The sequence below is a fragment of the Podarcis cretensis genome (assembly GCF_951804945.1).
Source record: "Podarcis cretensis genome assembly, chromosome: 8".
Taxonomy (NCBI): domain Eukaryota; kingdom Metazoa; phylum Chordata; class Lepidosauria; order Squamata; family Lacertidae; genus Podarcis; species Podarcis cretensis.
In genome coordinates this window covers 3,847,956-3,868,475 of record NC_137177.1, presented here as the reverse complement: position 1 = coordinate 3,868,475, position 20,520 = coordinate 3,847,956, and the positions used below count along the sequence as shown (strand labels likewise).

Genomic DNA, 20,520 nt, shown 5'->3' with positions numbered 1-20,520 from the left:
TCTCCGTTCTGCATCTGTAGATGGCTTACTGCGGCAGTGCCTACACTTCGGAACTCCCTGCCTCATGATAAGACAGGCGCCTTTGCTGTAAAGCCCTTTCGGCACTTGCTAAAAACGTCCTTGTTTAGACAAGCCCACCCGGCTGCTCAGAAAACTGGGCCATTTTTTCTTTTTAGGCGATTGTTATTGTAACTTTCTAAATATCGTATTATTATTATTTTAGGACGCAGGTGGCGCTGTGGGTTAAACCACTGAGCCTAGGAATTGCCGATCAGAAGGTCGGCGGTTCGAATCCCCACGACGGGGTGAGCTCCCGTTGCTCGGTCCCTGCTCCTGCCAACCTAGCAGTTCAAAAGCATGTCAAAGTGCAAGTAGATAAATAGGTACCGCTCCGGCGGGAAGGTAAACGGCGTTTCCGTGCGCTGCTCTGGTTCTCCGGAAGCGGCTTAGTCATGCTGGCCACACGACCCGGAAGCTGTATGCCGGCTCCCTCGGCCAAAAAAGCGAGATGAGCGCCACAACCCCAGAGTCGGTCACAACTGGACCTAATGGTCAGGGGTCCCTTTACCTTTACAGTGTTTCCTCGGGTTACATACGCTTCAGGTTACAGACTCCACTAACCCAGAAATTGTGCTTCAGGTTAAGAACTTTGCTTCAGGATAGGAACAGAAATCGGGCTCCAGCGGCATGGTGGCAGCAGGAGGCCCCATTAGCTAAAGTGGTACCTCAGGTTAAGAACAGTTTCAGGTTAAAAACGGACCTCCAGAACGAATTAAGTACTTAACCTGAGGTACCACTGTACTATTATTATTTTATTTATTACATATGTACACCTTCCTATACCTGAAGGGTGGTTCACAACATAAAATTATGCTCTCTAAAAGACACAGAACGCATAATGAAAATGAAAAACAAGGAAAACCCAAGAATCCTAAGAGCAACAATTTAATTGTTTTAGCTTCTTTTAGTAAGCTGCTTTGAGGATTTTTGGATAAATATAAAAAAAAGCTCACCATCCATGGCTGTCCGGGGAGTTGACGTTGGCCCCAATGTTGATCAGGTAGTCCACGATGTTGTAGTTGGCACCGCAGATGGCATTGTGGAGAGCAGTGATGCCCTCGTCGTTGGGCTGACTCGGGTCGTTCAGCTGGGGGGGAGAAGAAGGAAAATGCACTTTTGGAGGGTCCGTGTGTTTGTGTGTGTTTCAGCTCCCATGGTTTTATTTTACTTATGATAATAATCCTATACCGCTACAGTGGTACTTTGGTTCTCAAACGCCTTAGTTCTCAAATGCCTTGGTTCCCAAACGCCGTAAACCCAGAAGTGCTCCAGTTTTCAAATGTTTTTCTGAAACCAAACATCCAGTGCGGCGGCCGGCTATTGTTTCCGGGGCGCCTGCACCAATCAGAAGCTGCGCCTTGGTTTTCGAACATTTCGGAAGTCAAATGAGCTTCCAGAATGGATTACGTCTGGCGCTTTCGGTTTTTTTTTTTTATAATAATATTTATTCAAAGTTCGAGAGTTACAAAAAGAAAAAAGAACAATACAAAATACAAAAAGAAAAATACAACAACAGAAAAAACATCAAAAAATATAGAAAATGAAACATACATTCACTTAAAAAATAAAAAGAACTGATTAAACCTTTACATAACTTTCTTCTTTAACTTGTTTCCTTGACCTCCTCTCACCTCCCAATTTTGTATTCTAATTCAAATCGTTATTTCAGCAAATCCTTCCAATCTTATTTTCATTTAAGGAATTTAATATAATATATTGTAATTTAACGTCCTCTCTTTCGTCAATTTCATCATCTCATTTTTACTTAATCCTTTATATCCTTTCTACCAAAACCACCTAATTTTCTTTTTCCAACATCTTTCTAACAGTCCTTAATTTTACAATATTTTTGAAGATATACTTTAAATATACTTTCGTTTTTGCTATTTATTTGGTGTTTTTGTTTTTGAGGCTTTTTCATTTAATTTGTTTTTGCGACTGTGTGGAACCCAGTTCAGCTACTGACTGATTGTGTGTCTGTGTAAATGGATACAAGCCCCCCATCCAAACAATGACTATCGTCAGTGCAAGTAAGAAAAAAATTATTATTTTTATTATCTACAATACTGTCTTATTTATTTTATAGTACAGTACATTGATTATTGCTTTCAATTTATGGATCCATGGTCTTGTTAAATAGTAAAATTCATGTTCAATTGCTGTTTTAGGGGTTATTTTAAAAAATCTGGAACGGCTTGATCCGTTTTGCATTACTTTCTATGGGAACGTGTGCCTTGGTTTTGGAATGCTTTGGTTTTGGAATGGACTTCTGGAACGGATTAAGTTTGAGAAACAAGGTACAACTGTATTCATTAAAAAGATATCAGAGCCACAAAAGTCCTATGGCAAAAACCACATGAATATGTTAAGGTCAGAGAAAAGGTGACCAAGAAGGGACGTGATGGAAGCTCATAAAACTACACATGGCACTGAAAAAGTGGAGAAATTAAAGGCGTGTCAGAAGCAACATGAGTTTATAAAACGATGCATGCCAAGGAGAAAGAAAGGAAAGGATTCCCTGCCTCTCTCCTGGACTTGTGGACATCCAAGGATGCTGAACGTTGGAAGATTCAGGACCGATAAAATAAAATCCTTCTTCACGCAGTGCAAACTGTGGAACTCCCTGCCACTTGAGAAGAGGCTGTTGGGCCGGGCCAAAAGGGGCCCATCTGGTCCAGCGACCTGTTCTCACAGGGTCCGACCAGATGCCCAAAGAGAAACCAGCAATCAGGATTCAAACACAATAGCAACTCTCCCCTCCTCCGGTTTCCAACACCGCATTGTTGCCTTCTGCTAAGGACACTGAGTACAGCCATTGTGGCTAGAAGCCATCAACAGCCCACCATGAATTTGCGCAGTCCTCTTTTAAAGCCATCTAGATTGGTAGCCTGTTGTCTTTGTCCATGGAGTTTTCTTGGCAGGGATACTGGAGTGGCTTGCTGGTTCCTGCTCCAGGAAATGAGGGTGAAAGAGGAGAGTGCAAAATATGGTCTGAAGCTCAACATCAAAAAAGCTAAGATCATGGCCACTGGTCCCATCACCTCCTGGCAAATAGAAGGGGAAGAAATGGAGGCAGTGAGAGATTTTACTTTCTTGGGCTCCATGATCACTGCAGATGGTGACAACAGTCACGAAATTAAAAGACTCCTGCTTCTTGGGAGGAAAGCGATGACAAACCTAGACAGCGTCTTAAAAAGCAGACACATCACCTTGGCAACAAAGGTCCATATAGTTAAAGCTCTGGTTTTCCCAGTAGTGATGTATGGAAGTGAGAGCTGAACCATAAAGAAGACTGATCGCTGAAGAATGGATGCTTTTGAATTATGGTGCTGGAGGAGACTCTTGAGAGTCCCATGGACTGCCAGAAGATCCAACCTCTCCATTCTGAAGGAAATCAGCCCTGAGTGCTCACTGGAAGGACAGATCCTGAAGCTGAGGCTCCAAGACTTTGGCCACCTCATGAGAAGAGAAGACTCCCTGGAAAAGACCCTGATGTTGGGAAAGATGGAGGGCGCAAGGAGAAGGGGACGACAGAGGACGAGATGGTGGGACAGTGTTCTCGAAACTACCAGCATGAGTTTGACCAAACTGCGGGAGGCCGTGGAAGACAGGAGTGCCTGGCGTGCTCTGGTCCAGGGGGTCACAAAGAGGTGTCTTTTAATTTCATGGCTGCTGTCACCATCTGCAGTGATCATGGAGCCCAAGAAAGTAAAATCTCTCACTGCCTCCATTTCTTCCCCTTCTATTTGCCAGGAGGTGATGGGCCCAGTGGCCGTGATCTTCGTTTTTTTGATGTTGAGCTTCAGACCATATTTTGCACTCTCCTCTTTCACCCTCATTAAAAGGTTCTTTAATTCCTCCTCACTTTTTACTGTCAATGTTGTGTCATCTGCATATCTGAGGTTGTTGATATTTTTGGTTGTCCCCAAAGACAAGCCCCCCCCCCCAAAAAAACTCACCTCCTTCATGGCTTCCTTCACGACTTCCAACTCGCCGGTCAGGGCCGCATCCAGCAGCAGCACCAGGGGGTTGAGTCGCGCCCTCTTTGACAGCCGCTTCCGTGGGGAGGCCGCCTTGCGCAGCACCGAACGCTTCTCCTGTTGAATGGCAGACGACAGGCAGCCATCAGCAGGGAGGCCGCCTTGGGAAGGGGCAACAACCCACACACAGCCAGTCCCCACTCCCTCTGCCTTTCGAAGCCAAAGCTCAATCCAGCGTGTTATTTTTTTAAAGGCCACAAGTGCCTCTGAGCAGGTGCAGAGCGCTCTCTAGTCAATAACTACAGCACAGCTACAAGGGGAAGCCAGGGACTGGGTTTGAGGTCTCGCAGGTTTAGTCTATTTGGCTCCATTTATTATTATTAAGTGCTGCATGCTCTAGTTATCTCCCGCTTGGACTACTGCAACACGCTCTATGTGGGGCTGCCTTTGAAGGTGACCTGGAAACTACAACTAATCCAGAATGCGGCAGCCAGACTGGTGACTGGAAGCGGCCGCCAGGACCACATAACACCGGTCCTGAGAGATCTGCATTGGCTCCCAGTACGTTTCCGAGCACAATTCAAAGTGTTGGTGCTGACCTTGAAAGCCCTAAACGGCCTCAGTCCTGTATACCTGAAGGAGCGTCTCCACCCCCATCGTTCTGCCCGGACACTGAGATCCAGCACCGAGGGCCTTCTGGCAGTTCCCTCATTGCGAGAAGCCAAGTTACAGTGATCCAGGCAGAGGGCCTTCTCGGTAGTGGCGCCCGCCCTGTGGAACACCCTCCCTTCAGATGTGAAGGAAATAAGCAGCTATCTTCTTTTTAAAAGACATCTGAAGGCAGCCCTGATCAGGGAAGTTTTTGATATTTAACGCTGTATTGTTTTTAACATTTGCAGTGGCGTAGCGTGGGGGGGTGCAGGGGGGCCCGGCCGCACCGGGCGCAACATCTGGGAGTTAGGGTTAGGGGGAGCAAATCCATGGGTTAGGTGGCGCAAATCTACGGGTTAGGGGGTGCAAATTACTTGCCTTGCCCCGGGTGCTGACAAACCACGCTACGCCACTGAACATTTGATTGAGAGCCGCCCAGAGTGGCTGGGGAAAGTCAGCCAGATGGGCGGGGTATAAAGAATAAATTATTATTATTATTATTATTATTATTATTATGCGGCCCCACACCTGCCATAGACCTACCGGACTGGGCAAAGGACTGAAGCTCACGGGGCTCTCTGGCAGCGGCGGAGGTGGGATGGGGGGTGCCGGCATTGGTGGCAGGGGGGCTGCTGGAATGGGGGCCACGACAGCCCCTGGCGCCTTCTGTTCCATGGCCTCGGTGATGGGCGAGAGCTCCGTCTGCGGGGATGCTTCTCCGGCCAAGCCAGCGTCCTCTTTGCGGGGATGGTGGTGGAAGAGGCGGCTGATGATCTGGCGGTACTGGTTCTTGTGGGTGGGGGGCAAGACGGGGCCGGGACACTGCTCCATGGATCCGCGGCGTTTCAGGGGCCGGGGCATCTCGGCCAGGACCCGCGCCACCTCCTCAAACTCGGGCACTTTCTGGGCCTCGGGGGGCAGCAGAGGCTGCAGGCGGGTGGGGCTCAGGGGCCGGGGGACCTCTTCCGCTTCGGCCGGCTCCCCTCCCGGAAGAAGGTTCTCCAACTCGGCCTCCGTGTCGCCCGTGGTCAAGACGATGGGGACGATGCGGACGGGCTCGGACGGGGGGCTGGCTGCTTTGGCGACACCGTTCCCTGGAAGAGAAAGAAGAGAGGGGTCACCGCTGGGGATGCCGTTCCTAGGGGAGGGAGCGCTTCCTGGGAAATGAATGTTGAAGTTGTGGCGTCGGAAGGGACCCCTGGGGTCATCCAGTCCAACCCGCTGCAGTGCAGGAATCTCAGTGAAAACATCTGTGACAGATGGCCGTCCGAATCTTAGCGAAAACATCCGCCCAACCACTGCTTAAAAACCTCCAAGGAGGGAGAGTCCACAAGCTCCCTAGGGAGGCCGTTCTACTGCCAAACGGCTCTTCCGTTCAGAAAGTTATTCCTGATGTTTTGTCAGAATCTCCTTTCTCATACAGGGGAACCTCGGTTTTTGAACGTCTCCGTTGGCGAATGTTTCGGAACCTGAACGCCGAAAACCGGAAGTATCAGCTTCGGTTCTCGAACGATTCTCAGAAGCTTCCGCACAGATTCCGTTTTGAGTTTCCCTATTGTATTGTGGCTTCCATTTTTATTTTTTTGTTTTTGAACATTTTGGAATTCGAACGGTCTTCCAGAATGGATTATGTTCGAAAACCGAGGTTCCACTGGACGGTCATACCTCTTGTTACTTTCGGTTCAGGTTACGTTCTTTCAGGATATGTCTGGCGGTGACCCGGAAATAATGGAACGGGTTACTTCTGGGTTTCGCTGCTTGCGCATGCACAGACGCTCAAAATGACATCACGCGCATGCGCAGAAGCGGCAAATCATGACACGCACACGGACAGATGCACAGATACGGATTGCATTCTGCTCATGTTGCGAACAGGGCTCTGGAACGGATCCCATTCGCAACCAGAGGTACCACTGTAACTTCAATTCATTGGTTCGGGTTCTCCTCTCTGGAGCAGTGGAAAGCGAGCCTTCTACATCCTCCATGGGGCATCCCTTCAGATATGTGAAGATGGCTCTTGTAGCTCCTCTCAAGTCTCCTCTTTCCCAGGCTAAACAGACCCAACTCCTTCAACCGCTCCTCATCAGGCTTGGTTTCCAGACCCTTGATCATCTTGGTTGCCCTCCTCTGCCCACCTCCCAGCTTGTCAACATCCTTGCGATGCCCTGAATTGGACACAGTATTCCAGGTGTGGTCTGACTAAGGCAGAAGATGTAGGGGTGCAGATATCCAGAGTGTGGGGGTCAGGTGGGATTGCTATGAGGAATTATGACATATGGAGCAAGCCATTGTGTCCACAATGAACGCATTGCGTTGACTGGGTTTGATTCATTGACAATAATTTCTGATCAAATCCCACAAGCCTCTGCACCTCTGCCATTTGCTTTCTCTACGCCTGACAGGCACCTATAAGCATTCTAAAAACATAGGCCAGTTGCTGGTTGCTTCATCAGGCATCCTGGGTCATAAAGATAGAAGGTAGCTTTGATGTAGTTTAATCTTTAGATAGATCTTAAGGGCCAGGAAGAGAGTTCACAAGTACAGTGGTGCCTCGCAAGACGAAATTAATCCGTTCCACGAGTCTGTTCGTCTTGCGGTTTTTTCATCTTGCGAAGCACGGCTATTAGCGGCTTAGCGGCTATTAGCGGCTTAGCAAAAGGGGGGGGGGGAAACTCGCAAGAACTCGCAAGACGTTTCGTCTTGCGAAGCAAGCCCATAGGGAAATTCATCTTGTGAAGCACCTCAAAAGACGGAAAACTCTTTTGTCTTGCGAGTTTTTCATTTTGTGAGGCATTCGTCTTGCGGGGCACCACTGTAGATGGTAAATACTGCCATTCCATCCTCTCCAGTTTATTCCTCTTTATGACCTCCGAGGATTTGCTGAATGCATTCCTCCTTTTATTCCTATTTTATTTACTCTGAACTACATATGCATGCTCAAGAAGGAAACAGTTTCTTTGTAGTTAAAAGAATTTCTTCTGATCTGACTTTGTCCCACGTGGGTTTTTTTGAAATGCTCAGGGGAAATCTGATTGGTTCTTACGAACACTGTGTAAAAGGTTCTTTTGTGAATAAAACGACCTGGGCCGAGGGGTGGACAGGATGATTATTATTGGCACTCCTCCCAGAGTCTTGCTGGTCAAGCCTCTTGTGTATTTTGTTAATCAGGGTCCTATCCTGCCTTGCTTTTGGAACGCTACAAGGAGAGAGAGGCAGAAGAGAAGCTGACGCAGCCAAGAATAGTATCAGCCTCTTTCGCTGCCGCGTGACGCTTACCTTCGCTCCCGAGCGAGGCCATGCGCAGGTGGTGCTGGCTCTGGGGCAGAGTGGGCTGCATCAGCTGCTTGTGGAGGGAGCGGAGGAAAAGCGAGGAGCCCGGGGGCCCCTGGGGAAGGGGGAACTTCTGCCCAGCTGCCCCGTACTCCCAGAAGGCGTTCTGCAGCCGGAAGATCATGGAGAGCGGCAGGGGTTTGTGGCGCTTGGGGAGGCTGCCCTGCGGGTTCGGGGGCGGCATGGGGATGCGGGAGATGGGCTGCCAGTTGCGGGGCAGGGTTCCCGTCGGGTTGCTGGGGAGGGAGCGGCGGAAGGAGGTGTCCGGGCGGCGCTCGCTGGCAAGCGGGGAGACCTTGTAATTCCTGGGCAAGGTGGCGCTGTGCATCCCATAATTCTCCTCCTAGGGGAGAGGAAGCAAAGAGAAGTGAGACATCCCACGGCCCACCTAAGTCCCTGTTTTTGAAGTAGCCAAGTGCCCCTAAGAACCTAGATAGACTGCTCCTGGACCTGGAGGTTCAATAAAAACATACCGTATTTTTCGCCCTATAGGACGCACTTTTTCCCCCTCCAAAAATGAAGGGGAAATGTGTGTCCTATGGGGCAAATGCAGGCTTTCGCTGAAGCCTGGAGAGTGAGAGGGGTCGGTGTGCACCGATCCCTCTCGCTCTCCAGGCTTCAGGCAGCTATCCGCAAGCCTTGGGAGCCCACGGGAGTTCCCACCGGGCTCCCAAGGCTTGCAGACAGCAGCCTGCAGCCCGAAACCCAGGGAGTGCAGCGGAGCAAGCCCCGGGCTTCGGGCAGCTCTCCGCAAGTCGTGGGAGCCCACGGGAGTTCCCGCCGGGCTCCCTAGGCTTGCGGATAGCAGCCTGTTCTGGGGGCTGGGGTCGGGGGAAGCTCGGGCTTTCCCTGCCCCAGCCCCGTGCCTGGGGGGGGGGGGAATAAAAATTCTTTTCTTTATTCCCCCCCCCCCAAAAAAAATAAACCTAGGTGCACCCTATGGAGCGAAAATACGGTAATCTATTTTTAAAAAAATGCTTTTTTATTGATTTTTATTTAACAAAAACTAAACCAAAAAATACAATGAAGTTCCACAATCTTATACACACTTATTTTCACAATGCTCTACTGAGCGCGGACTTCCATAAAAACATAATCTAGTCCAGCCTCCTGTTCTCACAGTGACCAACCAAATGCCCATTATGGGAAACCTGCAATAAGGATTTGAACAAATATCTAGCTATTACATTTTTCGCAAATCCGTATCCCCTCCCCTTACTTTAATTTGTCACCATCGCCCGAGATTTCAACCTGCCATTTGTCGCAGGGTTCCCCAATGAGCACCCTCCCCTGGAAAGTTTTCCTTGAGAGGTAGTGTTGTGTAGTGGTTAGAGTGCTGGACCAGGAGAGACCGGGGTTCGAATTCCCGCTCAGCCATGAAGCTCCCTGGGTGACCTTGGGCCAGCCTAACCTACCTCGCAGGGTGTTGTGGAGAATTAAATGAGGAGAACAAGAACGCTGCTGTCCCTTACTGACGATGCCCCTTAAATTTCCCGGGTTTCCAAGGAAGCAGCTCCTCTCCCTCCCTCTCTGCCGGCCAGGGAGGAGGGAGGCTCCAGCTGTGTTGCTTGGCTGCATTGCTCACCCAATAAGGAGTCTCAGAACAACTGGGGGGTGGAGCTTGCATGCCTTGTGCCAATCCAATCGGCCGCGTTGCCTGGGGACTCGCCTTTGCTCAGCGCTTCCCAGCGGAGAGGTGACGGTGGTTTTCCTTGCTGCGTCCCCTTTGCCGGGTTGCTGCGCTGTGGGAACCACCGCTTGAGGCTTCGTTTGGCCGCTGGCTGGGCTTTCTGCCTTTGGCTCGGAGGGGCTCAGAAGTTGAACATACCTGTGCCCCTTGGAAAATCCCTTATTTTGGCTGCTGATCCCTTATTTTCGAGGCTGCTGGTCCCTTATTTTCAAATCTGCAAGTTGACAGCTATGCCACAGACCCAAAGGGGAGCCGCGCTGGCCCAAACTTACCTTGCTTGGCCCAATGCCCCCGTCTAAACTTGATTCCCTCCAAGGAGACAGCGGGACGCCTGCCAGGCTCTGGCGGAGCCCCAGGTGGGCATCTCCTCCTGAACAGGGGGTAGAGAAAGAGAAACTGATTGGGGATGGGAAGCTCAGTGCTGGATAAACCATTAAGCAAAATAAGCACTTACTTCGGGCATCGAGGAAAAGGGGGGGGGGGACCACAGAAATTTCCCATTGCCATATTTTTACCATTAACGGTCAGAAATGGCTCAGCTGAGCATTCCTTTTCTCAGCTGAAGTCTATTAGAAATCCCAGCAAAACAACTATGCGACAAGGCAAGTATAGGAGGAGATGTGTCACGTGAGATTGGTTTTGAGGTTCTGATCAAAAGACTTTGCAATGAGAAAAAGTTGGTGATTTTTTTTTCAAATGTAACGAAAGTGGAAGTAATAAATAATAATAATAATAACAAATTTTTATTTATACCCTGCCCTCCCCGGTCAGAGCCAGGCGCAGGGCAGCTAACACCAGTAAAATTACAATAAAAACATAATTGAAGGGGGGGCAATTTAAATACAGGTTAAAAATACAATTTAAATTACAGCCTCATTTTAATAATAGCCCATAGATCAAGACCATAAGGGGAGGGAAACATAAGGGTCAGACTGAGTCCAAAGCAAAGGCCAGGCGGAACAGCTCTGGCGAACCAGAGCAGCGCATGGAAACGCCGTTTACCTTCCTGCTGGAGTGGTACCTATTTATCTACTTGCACTTTGACGTGCTTTTGAACTGCTAGGTTGGCAGGAGCAGGGACCGAGCAACGGGCGCTCACCCAGTTGTGGGGATTCGAACCGCCGACCTTCTGATCGGCAAGTCCTAGGCTCTGTGGTTTAACGCGTTCCTACTGTAAGTTTCATTGAATTTCAAAAATTAAAATTTTATTTGACAGTTTATTATTGTCTATATTTTGAATTACATATATATGGGGGGGGCCTCTAAAGGTCTTAACCGGGTGCCCCAGCAGCCTGGCTGCCCCACCACAATGCCCCGGGGTAGAGCCCTTTCCTTGCCCCCCACTTTGCCTCCCGCCTGCCCACCCACTGACGCATCAAAACGTCTCTTCCTCTCCTCCCTCCAGAGACCCCGGCCAACACTCACGCTCATAACCAACTGGGTGGGCCGCCTTCTTCTCATACGCCACATCCAGGTCAGATTCATTCCACCCTTTCTGCACCCTCCTCCGGATCACAAGGTCATCTGCAGAGAGGGAGATCTTCAGAGTTCCACCCGAGGACTTTTTTCGGGGATACACCGTTGCCATCCCTTGACCCAGAACCTATGGCTCACCACGTCTTTCCTGACCTTCCAGCCCAGCTGTTTCCAAAGCTTTTCAAGCCATTGTCCCCTTGAGCTCATCCCCAGTGCCTCCTATTGTTATTATTATTATTATTATTAGGTAAAGGTAAAGGTAAAGGTAAAGGTACCCCTGCCCATACGGGCCAGTCTTGACAGACTCTGGGGTTGTGCGCCCATCTCACTTAAGAGGCCAGGGGCCAGCGCTGTCCGGAGACACTTCCGGGTCACGTGGCCAGCGTGACATCACTGCTCTGGCGAGCCAGAGCCGCACACGGAAACGCCGTTTACCTTCCCGCTGGTAAGCGGTCCCTATTTATCTACTTGCACCCGGAGGTGCTTTCGAACTGCTAGGTTGGCAGGCGGGTTGGTTGGTAGGAGGTAGGAGGGAATTAATAATAATATTATTATTATTATTCCTGAAGGAGCGTCTCCACCCCCATCGTTCTGCCCGGACACTGAGGTCCAGCTCCGAGGGCCTTCTGGCGGTTCCCTCGCTGCAAGAAGTGAGGTTATAGGGAACCAGGCAGAGGGCCTTCTCGGTAGTGGCACCTGCCCTGTGGAACACCCTCCCACCAGATGTCAAGGATTAAAACAACTACCAGATTTTTTAGAAGACATCTGAAGGCAGTCCTGTTTAGGGAAGCTTTTAATGTTTAATAGGTTATTGTATTTTAATATTCCGTTGGAAGCCACCCAGAGTCGATGGAAACCCCGTCAGATGGGCGGGGTATAAATAATAATAAATAATAATAATAATAATTATTAATTAAATTTATATACCGCCCTATACCCACAGGTTTCAGGGTGGTTCACAAGGTAAAATTACAATATAAAAACACAAAACACATAAACAAAACAGAAACATAAACAGGCAAATAACCCCATTAAAACAGTTAAAAACAAATAAATAAATAAATAAATAAATAAAATTTTATTTATTAGACACTATATACTGCCCTATACCCAGAGATCTCAGGGCAGCTCACAGAACCTACCCTTTAATATTATATTATATTATATTATATTATATTATATTATATTATATTATATTATATTTATTAGAACCTACCCTTTATTAGAACCTACCCTTTATTATAAAGAAGCCACATTCAGAAAGCAATTTCATGACCCACCAAGGCTGATAACACAACAGACTTTGAATTGCACACTTATCCAAAATCCAATTAATTCTGTTTCGTTAACTTGATGAAACTGATGGGCTCATGACCCAAAGGCTAGCAGTCCCACCCCCACCTCAAAAGTGCCCCGCCCCCAGTCCTCGCCCGACCTTTACCTTGAGACCGGAAAGGTGCGAAAGTGCTGGGTGGCGACGGATACAGGCTATGGCTCTCGTACGGCGGCGGCAGAGGCGGCCGTGGCGACGGCACCCGGTCCGGGAAGAAGGACTGGGGCGCAGCTCCCTCCGTGGGCATCCGTGGGGAGCTGGCTCGGCCCAGCGTCCCGCCATAGGTCTTGTAGTCATACTGGCGTTCCAGGGAGAGGCTGGGCCGCAGGGAGCGGGGAGAGGCTGTGGGGCTGGGCGCCGTCTCGTAGGGTACAGGCAGCACCTTGGGCCGGGGGGGCGGCAGCGCCCGGTCCACCTCCGGCTGGAGGAAGAGGGACGGCCGCGGCGAGGTGGGGCGGCCCAGCGGGGATCTGGGTGCGAGGAGTTGACTGGGGGACGGCGAGCCGTAGGTGGAGCTGTGTGCGAATCCCGGCACCGCTTCCCCAATGGAGTAGTGGGCGCTCTCCGTGGTCTCGGTCGACAGGCTCTTGCGGGGGAAGAGGGGCAGCGGGGAGGGGGCGATGGGACTCATCCTGCCCTGCAGCTCGTGGGATGGGCTGGTGCTGAATCTCTCCATAGCCTGCCAGGAACAGAGAAAGGAGATTGGGGCGTGACTCCACAACGACCCCACCCCTGCCAGGTCTGGTAAAATAAGAGCTGGCAGCCACAGGCCAGGGTTGCGGGACTTGGTTGGCAAGCAAGGTCGCCCCACTAATTTAGCCAGCTAGCCCTGGTGATCATCTAATGTTTATTGGATGGATGCCGGTTCCAGGACCACCCCCACACCGAGGCTCCGTTGCTGCCTACGCACCTTGAGCTGCCCGAGAGGCTGGGCTGGGTTTTCTGTCCAGAGGGACTCCAGTTGCTTGGAGAGTTCGTCCACTTTGGCCACCGCCGTGTCCAGTTCCAACTGCTTCAGGTCCATGTGCTTCGAGGCCAGAGCTGTGGTGGGGAATGCAAGAGAGGAGGGTAAGAGAAGGAGAGGAGAGGCAGGTCTCTGCCTGGGAAGCGGGTTGGGCTAGATGACCTCTGGGGTGCCCCCCCCCCCGACTCTAAAACTCTACCATTTTTAAAACGAAGGAACCAAGACACTTGGTTCCCGAAGGATGCCTGGAGCCAGAGATGTTCAGAGCAGGGCTAGTGGTGGTCCAAGATGCCCCTCACCCCTGAGGGCCAGACACAGCTCTCTGACTGGCCCTTGGACCTCTCCTTAGCCGCCCTCCCCCCCCCACCAGCCAGCCCTGCTGAGACGACGTGAGCGCATGTAGAGAGCCTAGCCTACTGGGCAAGGTGTTGCTTTTGTCCATTTGGCCCCGCCTACCAGTCACATGAGGCCCCCAGAAGCGAATGTGGCCCCCAGGCCCCTCCAAGCACTCTCTGCTCCTGCCCCAGGAAGGAGAGCACCAATTGATAGAGTGCGAGACTCTGGGTTGTGGGTTCGAGCCCTAGGGTGGGCAAAATATCCCTCCATTGCAAGGGGTCACACTAGATAATCCAATTCTATGCAGATGACATCCAGCTCTACCTCTCTTTCAAGGTGTCTGGAGGCGGTTGGAGGATGGATGGCGGCTAACAGATTGAGGTTGAATCCTGACAAGACAGAAGTACTGTTTTGGGGGGACAGGAGGCGGACGGGGGTGGGGGACTCCCTGGTCCTGAATAGGGCAACTGTGCCCCTAAAGGACCAGGTGCGCAGCCTGGAAATCATTTTGGACTCACAGCTTGTCCATGGAGGCGCAGGTCCATTCTGTATCCAAGGCAGCTGTTTACCAGCTCCATCTGGTACGCAGGATGACACCCTCCCTGCCCGCAGACTGTCTCGCCAGAGTGGTGCATGCTCTAGTTATCTCTCGCTTGGACTACTGCAATGCGCTCTACGTGGGGCTACCTTTGAAGGTGACCGGAAACTGCAATTAATCCAGAATGCGGCAGCTAGACTGGTGACTGGGAGCGGCCGCCACGACCACTTAACACCGGTCCTGAGAGATCTGCATTGGCTCCCAGTACATTTCCGAGCACAATTCAAAGTGTTGGTGTTGGCCTTTAAAGCCCTAAACGGCCTCGGTCCTGTATACCTGAAGGAGCGTCTCCACCCCCATCATTCTGCCCGGACACTGAAGTCCAGCTCCGAGGGCCTTCTGGCAGTTCCCTCCTTGTGAGAAACCAAGTTACAGGGAACCAGGCAGAGGGCCTTCTCGGTAGTGGCACCCACCCTGTGGAATGCCCTCCCATCAGATGTGAAGGAAATAAGCAGCAATCTTATCTTTAAAAGACATCTGAAGGCAGCCCTGTTTAGGGAAGTTTTTAATATTTAATACTGTAATTTTTTTAACACTCAATTGGGAGCTGCCCAGAGTGGCTGGGGAAACTCAGCCAGATGGGCGGGGTATAAATAATAAATTATTATATAATTATATGATTCTACGATCTACCGTATTCCCCTTTGTCGCAAGAATTTTGGCCCTGACATGTGGGTGGAACAAACAGAAAACGCGATCACAAAATACTGGACAGCCTAGGTAATGGTAAAGGGTCCCCTGACCATTATACCTGAAGGAGCGTCTCCACCCCCATCGTTCTGCCCGGACACTGAGGTCCAGCACCAAGGGCCTTCTGGCGGTTCCCTCACTGCGAGAAGCCAAGTTACAGGGAACCAGGCAGAGGGCCTTTTCGGTAGTGGCGCCCTCCTTGTGGAATGCCCTCCCACCAGATGTCAAAGAGAACAACAACTACCAGACTTTTAGAAGACATCTGAAGGCAGCCCTGTTCAGGGATGCTTTTAATGTTTGATGTATCATAGTATTTTAATATTCTTTTGGAAGCCGCCCAGAGTGGCTGGGGAGGCCCAGCCAGATGGGCGGGGTATAAATAATAAATTATTATTATTATTATTATTATGATTATTATGATTATTATTATTATTAGGTCCAGTCGTGGCCGACTCTGGGGTTGCAGCGCTCATCTCGCTTTATTGGCCAAGGGAGCCGGCGTACAGCTTCCGGGTCATGTGCCAGCATGACTAAGCTACTTCTGGCGAACCAGAGCAGCGCACGGAAACGCCGTTTACCTTCCCGCTGGAGCGGTACCTATTTATCTACTTGCACTTTGACGTGCTTTTGAACTGCTAGGTTGGCAGGAGCAGGGACCGAGCAACGGGAGCTCACCCCGTCGCGGGGATTCGAACCGCTGACCTTCTGATTGGCAAGTCCTAGGCTCGGTGGTTTAACCCACAGCGCCACCCGCGTCCCACTGGACAGCCTACCAGGATCCTATTTAGGATTTCTGTTTAAATGGATCTGGATTACCGGACTAGGGTATGGCAAAGGCCTGGGTTCGAATTCCCACTCGTTTGCATGAAGACACCATGGGTGTTCCCTTGGGCCAACCGGTGCTTCCCTCAGCCTCTCCTCCCTCACAGGGTTGTTGTGTGAGGACGAAAGAGGAAGGGAGGGAGCTGTGTGCACCACTTTTGAGCTGGAAGGTGGGATGACAATGTAATAAACCAATACAGTGGTGCCCCGCAAGACGAATGCCTCGCAAGACATAAAACCCGCTAGACGAAAGGGTTTTCCGTTTTGGAGGTGCTTCGCAAAACAAATTTCCTATGGGCTTGCTTCGCAAGACGAAAATGTCTTGCGAGTTCTGCGGGTTTTTTCCCTCCCCCCCCCCTTTATCTAAGCCGCTAAGCCGCTTATCTGCTTATCCGCTAAAAGCCGCTAATAGTGCTAATCCGCTAAGCCGTCCATGGGCTTGCTTCGAAAGACGAAAAAACCGCTAGACGAAGAGACTCGCGGAACGGATTCTTTTCGTCTTGCGAGGCACCACTGTAAATAGTTCCGCTAAGGATCTGGGGGAACCAGATTTCTCTCCAATGATTTTTTCAGCTGGCAGAGGGGGCTTGGCACTTTACGGCGCTGTAGCATATAAGATCCAAGCAGATACACACACAAACACTCCTCAGCCACCAGGCTGCAAAATTCCTAGCAGGTGCCACACATTTTTCCCGGAAAGCCGTCTACGGCACCCCCCAGGGAAGGGAGGCGCATGGGGTAGGATCAAGCCTGGCGCCCGCTCACAGAGACACGCCGGCCCTGCAGTGCGGGCCCAGCCCTCCTGGTTTCCTCACCCGTTTGCCGCGGGGCCATTACGCCACCTGCCTCCTGGACAGGCTTAGCGGGCTACAAAGGGTTCAGCCGAAAATGCCGCAGGAATGTCAAGACAAGCCCAGGACGTCCCGGCAAAGAGCCCCGCTTTGCTCGCAGCTATGAAATGCCGGGCCAGTTGCCAAGTGAAGAAAATAAAAATTAAAAAGGGCAGGCGTTTGCTCCCATAGAGCAACACACACCAGCAAGCGATGCAATACTGAATGTGTCTGTGTGTTTTAAAAACATTTCTGAGTCACTTTTCCCGGCAGAGCCTGAGCAAAGTGGCTTACACACACACTTTTGTATTTTTAAATTGTTCGCGCTGCGGGTTAAACCACAGAGCCTAGGACTTGCCGATCAGAAGGTCGGTGGTTCGAATCCCCGCGACGGGGTGAGCTCCCATTGCTCGGTCCCTGCTCCTGCCAACCTAGCAGTTCGAAAGCATGTCAAAATGCAAGTAGATAAATAGGTACCGCTCCGGCGGGAAGGTAAAAGGCGTTTCCGTGCGCTGCTCTGGTTCGCCAGAAGCGGCTTGGTCATGCTGGCCACATGACCCGGAAGCTGTACGCCGGCTACCTCGGCCAGTAAAGCGAGATGAGTGCCGCAACCCCATAGTCGGCCACAACTGGACCTAATGATCAGGGGTCCCTTTACCTTTTAAGTATGTTATTTTGTAATTTTGGGTTTTATAAGGCTAACATTCTACTGCCTTTTCAATGTGTTTCTGCGGGGGGGGGGGGGTTGTTTTGTTGCTTTATATATTTTTTATCCTGCGAACCTCCCTGAGATCTTGTGAAAAAGGGTTGTATATAAATTTAATAAATAATAATAATAACCTCACGCTCTTTTAACTTGTGCGGTTCCAACCATAGGCGGTAGCAGGCAAGGGGGATGAAATTGCGCAAGTTGCATCTGAGCAAGGCAGAGAGCTCAAAAGCTCTTTTTGTGCCAGGTCTGCTTCAGGTTTGCTGGCACAGAAAGAGCGTTGAAGCTCTGTCTCGCTTGGGGAGGCAAGGCGTGCTCAGTGCACCAGCTCTGAGACCCTCTTGTGAGATCCTGTGGGGCCGTACGAGTTTGTGTGAGATTGGCTGCAAGCATCCCTAACGTGCCAAGACGATCTTGCCCAGAAAGCAAGGCAGAGGGCTCTTTTTGTGCCTGCTTGGGGTTCCCTGGCTTGTCGATATTCTTCTTAAATTGTCATGCCCAGTACTGGACACAGTATTCCAGGTGTGGCCTGACCAAGGCAGAATAGAGTGGGACTATCCTTGGACTATGGACTTCTGTTGATGCAGCCTAGAATAGTGTTAGCTTTTCTTGCTGCTGCATCACACTGTTGACTAATAATAATAATAATAATAATAATTTATTATTTATACCCTGCCCATCTGGCTGGGCTTCCCCAGCCACTCTGGGCGGCTTCCAACAAAATATTAAAATGCATCAAACTTTAAAAGCTTCCCTAAACAGGGCTGCCTTCAGATGTCTTCTATTATTTTTATTTATTTATTTAATAAAGTTGTATTTTAAAAATCAGAACAAAAATAAAAATAAAAGCTTCCCTAAACAGGGTTGCCTTCAGATGTCTTCTATTATTTTTATTTATTTATTTATTTATTTATTTAATAAAGTTGTATTTTAAAAATCAGAACAAAAATAAAAATAAAAGCTTCCCTAAACAGGGTTGCCTTCAGATGTCTTCTATTATTTTTATTTATTTATTTATTTATTTAATAAAGTTGTATTTTAAAAATCAGAACAAAAATAAAAATAAAAGCTTCCCTAAACAGGGTTGCCTTCAGATGTCTTCTAAAAGTCTGGTAGTTGTTGTTCTCTTTGATATCTGGTGGGAGGGCGTTCCACAGGGCAGGCGCCACCACCGAGAAGGCCCTCTGCCTGGTTCCCTGTAACTTGGCTTCTCGCAGGGAGGGAACCGCCAGAAGGCCCTCGGAGCTGGACCTCAGTGTCCGGGCAGAAAGATGGGGATGGAGAAGCTCCTTCAGATGTTTAGCTTGTGGTCCACTATGACCCCTAGATCCTTTTCACATGTATTGCTGTCGGGTCAGGTGTCCCCATCCTAAATTTGTGCGCCTGGTTCTTCCTGCCTAAGCAGAACCTGACATTTGTCCCTGTTGACAAAAGAACTGCCCATACTGAGCTAATTGGAGCGGAACAGCAGTGTCTTCTGTTCCTCTCTCCCTCTCTGGCATTCCTGTTTGCTTGAGTGGAGATCTAGTGTCTGTGTCTTGATTTGGGCAACCGGGACAGATTAAGGAATCTGCCTGTTTACCCCCTGCCTCCCGTGTCAAATCTTAGGTTGCAAAAGTCCATGGGGGGGGGCGGGACAGGACACTCTCCTCTGCTACTTTGCAAAGTAACATACGCATTGGAGAGTGTTTATTACGATGATGATGATGATGATGATTACTATCCGGTCGTTTTTCTCCCTTTGAAGTTAGTTGGGCATTTCAAAGCGGAGATGAGCAAGGCAAAGTCTTTGGCCGGCAGCCTCTTTTGACATTCCTGGGGCGGGCTCAGCAAAGCCCGCCGTAGCCCCAAAGGCAGATTGCATAATCGCCCCGTGGAAAGGCCCAGTTTGCAACCGCTCACGTAACACGCTTGGGAACCAGAGACGCTTTTCAAAGGCTCAGGATGATACCCCCCCCCCATCCTCGCACTTCGGTCAGAGTAAACAGCCAAACCCTGCTCTCTTCATGTTCCAAAGCATAGCAGCCAAACCAGGAACACCAAAAATGCAGGAATACCAAAAGGCAGACCCAGCCCCTTCCGACTTTATTTGCTTTTCATCAGCGTAATTTACCAAACTTTTATCCTAATCGTTTTTGCCAACAGCAGGTTAGGAATGTACTGAGCCAGACCCTTGGTCCCTTCTGGAACCACATTCATGCCAAACATTTAAAGCACTCTGGTAGCGCTTTAAACAATCATGGCTTCTCCCCACCACACCCCCCGAATCCTGGGAGTTCTAGTTTGTTGAGGGAGGTCCATATTCCCGCCACACTTCTATTCCCAGTGTTCCTAGGGAAGTGAGATTGACAGTTTACTACTCTGGAAATTGTTGCTCTACGATACCACTTGGCTTCCTTCAAAGAATCCTGGGAGTTATAGTTTCTTAAGGGTGCTGAGGGTTGTTAGGAGACTCCCCCATTCCTCTGGCAGAGCTGCAATTCCCTGCTCACAGGACAACAGTTGAAGAATCTGTTCTAGGGTAATTTCTTCCCCAGGCAACCTGAAAATCTGCTGGTGAGCTCCCCTGACTCACACTTGAAGCTGAGATCCAAGAGATCCTGGGCACAGGTGATGTCTTCGCTCGCCATAATGCCAGCTGGCAATCGAGGTCCCGATCCTGTCAGCCACCAGCACCCCAAGCGTCGCAGGGACCTAGGAAGATGGAGCAGCTCCATGGTTGGTGTTTGTGGACATGGGGAACCTGCTAGCAGAGCATCCCAGCAGCGGCGTAGCGTGGGTTGTCAGCACCCAGGGCAAGGCAAGTAATTTGCGCCACCTAACCCATGGATTTGCGCCCCCTAACCCGTGGATTTGCGCCCCCTAACCCTAACCCCCAGATGTTGCGCCCGGTGCGGCCGGCCCCCCCTGCACCCCCCACACTACGCCACTGCATCCCAGCTTTCTCCCCCCCCCGCCGCCGCCGCCCGCCCCGGCCTACCCCCGTCCCACCGACACTCTCCACCCCTCTCTTCCCAGGGATGTTTTGCAGCAAACTGAGAAGCCAGCCTT

General features: G+C 50.3%; 1 protein-coding gene across 2 annotated transcripts in view; it reads right to left on the bottom strand.

Moving 5' to 3' along the window:
* PPP1R13L (protein phosphatase 1 regulatory subunit 13 like) overlaps nucleotides 1-20,520 on the bottom strand; it is a gene marked incomplete at its 5' end in the record, with an annotated part of 53,334 nt that overhangs the window by 7,964 nt on the left and 24,850 nt on the right. Inside the window, 9 exons of one of the 2 annotated variants that reach the window (XM_079985352.1) lie at nucleotides 1,014-1,147; nucleotides 4,020-4,157; nucleotides 5,235-5,785; nucleotides 7,968-8,364; nucleotides 9,984-10,081; nucleotides 11,137-11,235; nucleotides 12,629-13,199; nucleotides 13,431-13,561; nucleotides 20,045-20,163. In XM_079985352.1, the coding sequence (XP_079841478.1) occupies nucleotides 1,014-1,147; nucleotides 4,020-4,157; nucleotides 5,235-5,785; nucleotides 7,968-8,364; nucleotides 9,984-10,081; nucleotides 11,137-11,235; nucleotides 12,629-13,199; nucleotides 13,431-13,561; nucleotides 20,045-20,099 (2,174 nt within the window). Of the gene's footprint in view, nucleotides 1-1,013; nucleotides 1,148-4,019; nucleotides 4,158-5,234; nucleotides 5,786-7,967; nucleotides 8,365-9,983; nucleotides 10,082-11,136; nucleotides 11,236-12,628; nucleotides 13,200-13,430; nucleotides 13,562-20,044; nucleotides 20,187-20,520 lie in introns of those variants that run through there. The other variant, XM_079985351.1, reaches the window with a different exon arrangement.